The 10,026-nt window shown below is 42.9% G+C and overlaps 1 protein-coding gene across 1 annotated transcript; it reads right to left on the reverse strand.

The window, feature by feature from the left end:
• Positions 1 to 592: 592 nt before the first annotated feature.
• gmnc (geminin coiled-coil domain containing) lies at positions 593 to 5,465 on the reverse strand (the record flags this gene model as incomplete). Its single annotated transcript, XM_083985660.1, has 4 exons — positions 593 to 1,573; positions 2,839 to 2,955; positions 3,239 to 3,324; positions 5,369 to 5,465. The coding sequence occupies 4 exons, from the start codon at positions 5,463 to 5,465 to the stop codon at positions 593 to 595; spliced, it is 1,281 nt and encodes a 426-aa protein (XP_083841786.1).
• Between the last annotated feature and the right edge of the window lie 4,561 nt (positions 5,466 to 10,026).

The raw sequence follows: 10,026 nt of genomic DNA on the forward strand, positions 1-10,026 counted from the left end.
ACCTGTTTTTGCTTTAATTTACTTTAAGGCAACACTAGTCCCATCTTCCTTTATTCTAACAAGTCAGTGCAGATGTTTTGTCATCAGTTGGCAGTTTCACACATCAACATTGTGGCCAGTCCTGTTAATTTTTTGTGTTACACTTATTATAACTTGGCCCTGATAAGCTACATACCTACGTCTAATTAGCTACCTACCTGAAGTGTAAACTCTCCTGTAATGCCCACAGTTTGACCATAAAAAACAAGCTGGTCATTCTCTGGTTCCACTGGTTCTATAACTCTCTAAACACTTCCTAGTCTGTGATATTGAACAAAAGGCAACACAGGTTTGAGATCCTTATTCATGGCACAATCATAATGCTTCAACAAACAAACAAAAGTCATTGAGGAAAGGGATTTCCCTTCTCAAATCAAAGGTGGCAGGTTTCAGGGAGTAGTAGCAGTTTGTATTGGCCCAAAGTGTGGCCTTTTGAGGGCCTTTGATTTGCTGCTCATATTGTCCTGTACAATCAAAGACCCAGGGCCCAACACAGGTACTTGTTCAGGCATCTACGGGAGAGAACCAATGTCTCGTTGAAGGGAGACGTTCCCTATGGTCCTTGTCTGGGCACCCAGGTGAAGTTCCACCTTCCCTCTGTGTCCTTCCTGGTGAAGGCTTGTCCCTGGGGGAAGCTGTGGGTCTTGACGCTGCTGGTCATGTTGAGAGACATGCTGAATGCCAAATCTGTCCGGCTGTGAGGCGTGACAGGAGTCTGAGATCCCGCCGACAGGCTCGATGGGCTGCAGCCTCCGACAGGAGTCCAGCGTGGGTTTGAGACTGGAGTCGAAGACAACATGGGAGAGAAATGGATTCCTCCTGGTGAGCTGAACTGAACTGTGTCCTGTGATGGTGTCTGGCTGTCTGTCAGTGGAGACCAGTACACAGGGTGTTCCTGTGATGATGTCTGTACCTCACTGGAGGCAGCGATGGAGCAGATCTCTGTCGTGTCTGGTGGCTGGGTGAAGGGCAGGGTGTTGTTTCTCCTGATCACAGCTTCAGGAGCTTCATAATGTCCATTGAGGACAGTGGCAGTGAAGTCAGGGCGTGGACTCGGAGAGGCAATGCAGTTCTGAGCTGATTCAGCAGGACCTCCACCGTTTGCTTCTTGGCATTTGTCAGCACTGTACCTGTACTCGGGTTGGCATGTGGAGCTTTGGCAGTAGCTGTGAGCAGATGAGGGCGGGGAGGTGGAAACTGAAGGGCTGAGAGAGTTCAGAGTGTATCCAGAGGAAGAGACAGAGGTGACTGCTGTGTCATAGACTAAACCTCTGAGGCTGTATCCAGGGGAAGACAAAGAGTCGTTGGACGTATCAATGGTGTCTCGGTCCTTCAGCCCCAGCGTTCGCAGAACCCAGAGATCCAGGTTTTGTTCTGAGGATACAGATGTGTCAGAGGACTCGGAGGAGAACTCAGGAGTTAGGTTCCTGCAGACTCTCTTGCTGACAGGCTGATGACCACAGTTCGGGAAAGATCTTTCATTGACATCCATCAGGTTTCTCTTCAGCTTCCTCCTCCCATCAGCAGTTAATTTCTATGGAAGAGGGCAGGAACAGGGTGAGGTCACCTTCATACTTTGATGGTTTTATATTTTCATTATAAGTTCATTCCAGATCTGGGAATTACTGCACAGGATGTGGTTTGTTTCTTTAAGTGTTAAATTGGGTTATATGATGTCAGGTACTTATGTGTTTTTTTAGTGTGTTACCTACAGTAGACAGACTAGCTCTAAGTTTACAGGAGCAGGAGGAGAAAAGTCTTAGTGAAGAGCTGATGTGCACAGGGTCAGCAAAGATGTTTGAATCACTTTAAAAGCAACTCCACTACGTGTACCTAGGGTGAGCTCTGTCTGATTTAAACAGCTGATCTGTGGAGTAATACAGTGTGCACTTTAAGTGCATTCATGTATATTAATACCGTAGTTCAATGGTTCCCAAACTACACAGGGAACAGAAAAATAAAGTGAAGAGTTTAACCAATATATATTTTCTGTGGGTATTGTTATAGTAGTTAAAACACTTATTTTTGCTGACGTTGTCTCTAGCAGCTCATCACTCAGCTTCTGTTCTGGTGCTCCTCCTGCTTCTCTAACTGATTCAACCTAAACTGAGAGCTGATCCAATAAACCTTAATTAGTAAAATGACCAAGGCTAATGGAGATTATTTCAATAAAAGGAGGTTTCTAAAAAGGAGGTGTCTAAATCCAATCCTCCTCTCCTCTCCTCTCCTCTCCTCTCCTCTCCTCTCCTCTCCTCTCCTCTCCTCTCCTCTCCTCTCCTCTCCTCTCGCACTCTCTCTGTGTTTCCACAGATTCTCCAGAGCTACATCCCGGTGCACCAACCACCGCCTCTACCGATTTTCAATTATTATATATTTTAAGTGTAATATTTTACAAGTGCAATGCTCATTTTTCAAATATTTTCAATAATTTGAAACTCTATGGAAAGCCGCCCTGAATTGGACATTTCACTGATTTAACAGTAAAGTCTTAAGAAAAGTTAGGTTTAAAAGGGGAGGTCGCTTATTTATGATCTTTCCTGCACATTTTTTGTCTTTTACTGATCTTGTACTTGTACCAATTGTATGTCTGTTAGTGCAAACAATAAAACAAAACATGAAACAAAACAACAGTGATGTTCAGTTTCCTGCCTGGCACTGACCGACTTGTGAAAATGATTATTTAATTGTTACAGGTTGAAAAATAACCAAGGTCATCAGAGTGATGACCCGAGTGAAAGATCTTGGTGTTTAGGAAGCAGTGAGGGTGAGAACAGTTACAGGTTGGGATAATGAACTGACTTTGGCCTTTTCCTCAAGGGTCCTCACGAATGAGGAGCTGAGGAACTCTCTGAGCTTGTTGTTCTCCTCCTGCAGCCGGGCCAGCTCCTCCTCTCTCTGCAGCAGAGTGTCCTGAAGCTGGAGACACGTTCACAACATCAGTCAAACACAGCAAGACTCCACAAACTTGAGCTCTGTTGTGCACAGATGCATGTGACATAAATGCTCATATTTCAGTTTTTTAAGTATGATGAAAGAAATACTGGATTTTATATTAAAACTGTTCTTTCAGAAACTATAGGCTACAGTGCAAAAAAAGAAAATTACATCTGTTCTCACTGTGCTTAGTGAATGTTGCAGTAAAACAATAAAAGACAAACTTGACTCCATTAAGACTGAAATATTGTGCAGATGTTAGTACCTGTTTGTTTCTCTGGAGGTGGGGGGAGAGCTGCTGTGTCCACATCGGGGCGGCAGGAGGAGAGTTGCTAAAGACATACTCAGACTCTGAGAAACAAAGAGAAAGACCAATGTTACTTTTAAAATACAATCTCTGTCTACAGTGGTAACACAGTTATCTGTGCAAAAGAAGCCTAATGAGACACTGACATCTTGCAGGTTGAGTGCAAATTCACTGCCGTCTTTAATGTTGTGTTTAAGTAGGATATTAACCATGTATTAATATATATTGTCAAGTTTAAAACAATAGTATTGGTAGCTTCAAATATCCCAAATTAATCAGCCTCTGTCGCTCACCATGTCATCTTTGGCTGTTACCATGAAAGGGCTTTGAGTTGGGTGGTGCTGACAGGTGGAAGTTCTTGTCAGATCATCAGATGACACCACAGTTTACATGCACTTAGTTAAAAGTACATAAGTGTCACTGTCTATTGCCAGAGTGCTGTCACGTTCAGTTCACTCTTTGACTTGGTTTATCCCGTTTCTTTTCTGCTCCAGATCCAAAACGTTCTGCCCCCCTGACCTTTAGTTGCCTCCTCAGTCTCTTTTCTACAGACTCCACCAGCCTGACTGCTCCTCTCCACCCTCCATGATCTTTAAGAATCCACCAGTCATCAACAAGACCCTCCCCCCAAGGTCAGCTGCCTGTCTTCCCCACTCTGGACTTCTGTACCTCAAACTTTAAATACTGCACTGGAGTAAATCTATTTGATTGGTCTCCACTGGAAATCAGCAGCTGTGACCGTGAACGTGTTGTTCTTGATTTGTTTAAAGGTGGTCAACACACTAACAGGCACCAGCAGCACATGGGCCATCAGGAGAACTGCAGAACTCAAACTCAGTTACAGTTACTCAATTAACTTTCGAGACAAGTTAATGAATTGAATCCTCTGAGTCAGGAGAAAATGTTAAAAATGAATCTCCATATAAACTTGTCCAAACGTTTCAGTCGCAGCAGAGAGAGCAGAGACAGATCTCTCATGTGGAACCTGCCGCAGCACTCGGGCACCCAGAGTTCAAAGAGAGGCAAGACGCTCTCCAGTGTGATGAACGAGCTGCAGGCAGGAAGAGTCCCACTCTGCTGAACGTGGCATTTACACAGAGGTATAGATATAATATGTTTTTAATAAAGAGTAAAGCTCTGTCAGCCAAGACACAGGCAGCTGCACTATGTTCTGACAGCCTCTAAATGATTTACATAATATAAGACCACTGGAATAAAACTGTAGAGGTCTTCTATTATCTATTAATGTTACATTGTTATTAAGTCCAACTGGTTTCAGTCCAGTATCAACTGGTTTGAGTCCAGTGTCAGCTGTTGTGGGTCTGCTGTAAACACCCTCTGATAACATAATACAAACTGTTGCTGTGTTCAAATGTAGGTTGTGTCAGTGGTTTCACTTGACCCCCTCTCTTCCCCCTGTTCATGACAAGCTCTGAATTCATTCTTTGTTAATGTTTTCAGCAATGTTGGAGGCCAGGTAATGTCATTTCTCTTTGGATAGTAAGTTGCTATCTACATGCAGTCTGTTTCTATGTGGATGAAATAAATCAGTATTTCTCAGAAAGAAGCGAAACAGAATGACATCCCTCTCCCTTTTGCTCCCCATTCAACTTCCATAAAGCTTGTTTCGCTACAGTGTGATGCTCCCTACTGGTGGCACCAGTGTGCAATTGTACTTACAAGTGTAGCTCTAGATGATTAAATATTATCTTACATTCAATGGTGGAAAGCAACCAAGTACATTTACTGTAGTACAACTGTGCTTCTGGGCTACTTGCATTTTATGCCACATTTTACTGAATTTAATTAATTTACTCAATGTGCATACAACATAGACTTTACTAACAAAAACGCTACCATCAATTACTGGATAATATTATATTCAGTAGCTGAATTAACTCTTGGCTAATTAGCTCTAATAATGATTATGTGATAACATAAGAACAGAACATCATTCTGCACAATGAGAACATTTAGCTTTGATACTGTGGATACATGTTGTTTCAAACTCTGTAAAACGGAGGACACTTTTACTTTTAACATTCTGGCTCAGTTAGTTTTGCTGAAGATTAAAGGAGTTGGACTCACCCCACACACTCGACAGCTCGTGCCGCTTCTCTCCGAGGTCCCTGAGGTCACAGGGGTCACTGGGATCATGGGCCCAAATAGAGGCCAGTGTTTCCATGGAAACGTCAACAGTGTCAGGGCCAAGGGCAAAATCCTGGAGCCTGAGGTGGTGATGATGATGATGATGATGAAGAGGAGGAGGAGGAGGAGGAAGAGGAGGAGGAGGAGAGGGATTCCCTACAGGGAGACAGAGAGTTTGTGTGTGAATGAAGGAAAGGGAGGGTGTGTGTGTGTGTGCGTGCGCGCATCCATGCTCGGCAGTGCCAGCTGACTGTGTGTTGATATGGTGATGATCAACACTTCACTCACATTTTAAGATCCAGACAAAAAAAACTCTTCTCTCTGTCCAACTTTCAAGTTTGCAATCGACAAATCAACACATACATACATAACACAATATGATGAAAACTATGTGGACATCTAAACATTCCCTGTAGATGTGCCAGATGCTGAACCTGCTCCCGTTCAGATACACTGGAGCATCAGTGTCTGAATCCCAGCTTGTGTTACAGCCTGAGGTCAGAGCTCTGTGCAGACAGGTCAAGTTCACACCAGACTAGAAATATAATTTCTTTAATTTTCCTCATAAACACAGAGATTATACAAAACAGTTTCTAAAATGTTAATACAATTTAATTCACACGGACTAAGAAGTCTGAACAAGCCCAGACCCACACAAAGTCATATTTGAGTGACTTACAGTCACTCAAATATAATAATGGGTATTTTCAAATTATATCTTTAAATCAAAAAACATTAAAATAATAAACAAAAGGGAATTGAGAAAATGTTTGAATAAACATGATTATCAAATTAAATGGAAATAACAGCTTTCTTGCACACTGACTGCAGTCAATAGCACAGTCACATAATAGCTGCTGTGAAGGACAGCTAAGGAGCTTCATTCACTTCATTTGTTATTACTTAATCACCATTTCTAATAAGACATGTTCAAATTCAGACGTGAACTCACGTGAACTCACTGAGAATGAGATTTTCGTGAGATCTTCCTCCTCAGACTGCACGTGTTGCGCGTCAGAGCGCGCGGCAGACTCTCCAAGTGAGCGACAGCAAAGAGGACTAAAAAAAACACACACACAAAAAAAACGTTTTACCTCTTTTAAAAATGTTAATGAACCAAGATTAGTGGAATAATGACAGCAGACGAAATATCCTGACTCAGTAAGGAGGAATCCGGTGTGAGACTCACCGCGGACTGACACGGAGAAAAACCTCCAGCAGCTTCAACTGCAGCTTTTTGACACCCAGACAGACAGGTGTGTGTGTGTGTGTGTGTGTGTGTGTGTGTGTGTGTGTGTGTGTGTGTGTGTGTGTGTGTGTGTGTGTGTGTGTGTGTGTGTGTGTGTGTGTGAGAGAGAGAGAGAGAGAGAGAGAGAGAGAGAGAGAGAGAGAGAGAGAGAGAGAGCTGTCCAATCAGCAGCCGGTCGGAGCCGCTGAGCTTTGTTTCCTCTGCCTCAGTCCGTCAGGTGTGCGGACAGAGAAGCTGCAGGAAGACTGTTGTGTTGGTTTTGATTGAAGTTCTCTGCCTGTCTTTTCTATGTACATATTTCGTAAAATATTTTTATTATGATTTTTCATAGGCTACAAAATGTTGTGATTCTATATTACATGTTGCATTTTTGTATGCAACAGCATATGTTTGCTCTTTCTAATGTCCATATTAGTGCAAACAAAGAACTCTAAGACTCTATATTTATGTCAAAACAAATTTCTACAATATAATCGCTCATTTTCTCAGGGCTCATGATGGAGCACCAGTGTTACAGCTAACATCAGGTCATACATGACATTTCATATTGCTAATGAAATGACAGGCGAGCTTAGTTAGTCAAATTTAAACTGTACAGTTTACAGGTTAAAGTAAGAAACTTTCCAACAATGTCTATTCTTGACACAGTCTAATTAAAAGTCTACCTAAAGCATTTCAACTTGCTAAGCACAGAGGGACAGGAGCACAGACGGAGTAGGCTAATACGATAATGCTTCAAGTCCCCTGAACTGTTGTTTTTACCACACATTACTCACATTTACAGGATTTATTTTTCTACAGTTCAGACAGGTTTCACTGAGATTTACCTGAGGAGAGCTGGGGGTAGGGTGGGGAGCGGTGTGTCAAAATGGTTATAATAAAGCCGGTTAAGCTGAGGGGCAGTGAAACTCAATGTGTGAGTTGATACTATACTGCTTTGTACACACACTCTCTCTTTCAAACACACACACACACACACACACACACACACACACACACACACACACACACACCTGATCCTCCTCCACTGAGTTAACCTATAATCTGACAGCAGGTCAGTTAAACTGCAGCAACAATTAGGATCTAATTCACAAACTGACATACCAACAAGGTGACGCATTAAGAGAGGAGAGGAGAACAAGTCATTCCACACACAGATCCAAGGTGCTTTACATTAAAACAGATCAACAGAGAATAAAAAGAATATGTTTCAGAGGCTGTATGTGAAAAACAACTTAATCGAATTTCAGATTCTCCATATTTCACTGGGCCACAACCTGGTGGATCCTTCGATGTATAAACTGTCCTGACTCCTGACTGATTCATTGTAGTGTTGTGTCATTCCCGAACATTGCGTTCATAGGAGTGAATTGTTTGAGTGAACGAACTGAATTGAATTTCTTCCTGACCTGATTCGTTCTTTTCTCAGTTCAGTTGAGCTCAGCGGCAAGCATGAAGGCCGACTGCCGTGGTCCGTGAACCACTGAATCACTCACAAATCTGGTGGTGGGGACTCTCATTGCAAGGGAACGGTACATGTTCAGTGATGCATTCACTGAATGTACTGTCACTCGGGGCTGAGGGCTCACGTCCACTAAACATACCACTCAAAGTAGTGTTGTTTGTGAACATGCTGCTGGGGGCGCATGCTCGTGCAGCGACCGGCAGCAAGACAAGTCGTGTCTGTGTCTCTTTCAGGGGTTGTGTTATCCCCATGTCCCTTGCTTGCCTACTGCAGAACAAATTGCCCCCCGGGCCCCGGGGGACAAAATGAATAAAAGTTGAAGTTGAAGCTGTGTCGTTTGCAAACGTCTGTGTAGTAGCTACATTCAGTGAACGTGCCATTCAGAGCTGAGGGCTCGTGTTCACTGTGTGGTACGTACAAGCGACACAATGATATGTTCGCTTTATGACACGATATATGTTTGTGGACATGTCGTTTAGCCTACTGAATGTAGTACTGAAAGTAGTGTTGTGCCGTTCGCAAACGTGTCATTTTGTTGTTGCAAACATCTGTGCCCATAAACGTACCAGTACATTCAGTGAACATAGTACTACACAGTGAATGTGAGTCAGAAACTGAATCGTGATTGGCTGGGAGTCAGACTCCCATCAACCACTGAACAATTTGGTGAATGCATTTTTTGAACAAATCTTTTGAACAAACTGATTTTAGTGATTCACTACTCTCAAAATAACTGCTGTTCCCACCACTAACTCATTGCACGCCAGACATGAAAGTATTGTGAGAAAACAACACTGACGGAGAGTCTGAGTATTACACGTTAAGTGTAAGTGATTGTATCAGCTAAAAGTACAACTGCTAAAAGCATCCATAATCTATATTTATTTCATATAGGTTCATGACAGGGCTTGAACCAAGTTCCATACACCCACTGCTAACCCTGCCTCCTGATAAAACCAAGGGCTTAAAACCTCAAGTTGTTGTTAAATGTTACATGCTGTCAAGGTTGCCAGCCAACAGGGGCCTAAACTGAGACAGAGCTGCATTCATGCATAGAAACAATAAAGTACATAAAAATAATTTAAGAGTCAGAGTTGAGGTATTACTGTAACAGCATGTACAATCAGAGGTGAATATAAACACAATTCAATTCTTCAGGAGGCTTGATTCGGCTGTGGGCAACATAATAATTATAGGATCACAAACCAGACTCTGACCAGAGGTCAAAGGTCAGTTATGGTGCTGCCTTGACAGACTCTTGTATGTCCATGGCTGAGGCTCAGTCTAACGAGCAGTGTGTCCCGACGTCCAGCTCGCAGCAGACGTTTCTCCACCTCCAGCTGAGGCAGAAATCTGTTTGCCTCCTCCACCACAGGGAAACTGGCCGACCATTAAATTTAACTTTTCCCATTAGCTTTTGTGGCCGGTTAAGTGCTCGTGGAGGGGGGTTAATCACCTCCGCCAGCAGGCCTGCTGCACATCAAATAGCAGCAGAATGAACACAGCCACAGTCATATGTAGAGTCTGCAGGGGAGGCCCAGTGAATGGGAGGCTGCTGGTTCAAATCCCCTTGCCTACATGGCTAATGTGTTGTGGAGACTAATGATGTGGAACCATCCAGAAAATACTCAAAGCCTTTGTCGTCCAGGACAAAATATTACCAGGTTCTGATGGTTTTGGTGTGTTTACCAAAGTCTCTGGGTCAAAACCGAAACCAGAACAAAGTAAACCAGCATCAAAATTAATAACTGTTAATGAGGATATACAGTATTTAGACAAATATTAACAAGGCAGAAAAATAAATAATTACCTTATGACTCAAGTGTGTGTGCGTGTGTTTAGCAAACAGGGGGTGTATGTGGGTTTGTCTCTCAGCAGCTCGTC

The sequence above is a fragment of the Trachurus trachurus genome (assembly GCF_905171665.1).
Source record: "Trachurus trachurus genome assembly, chromosome: 13".
In the NCBI taxonomy this organism is placed as follows: domain Eukaryota; kingdom Metazoa; phylum Chordata; class Actinopteri; order Carangiformes; family Carangidae; genus Trachurus; species Trachurus trachurus.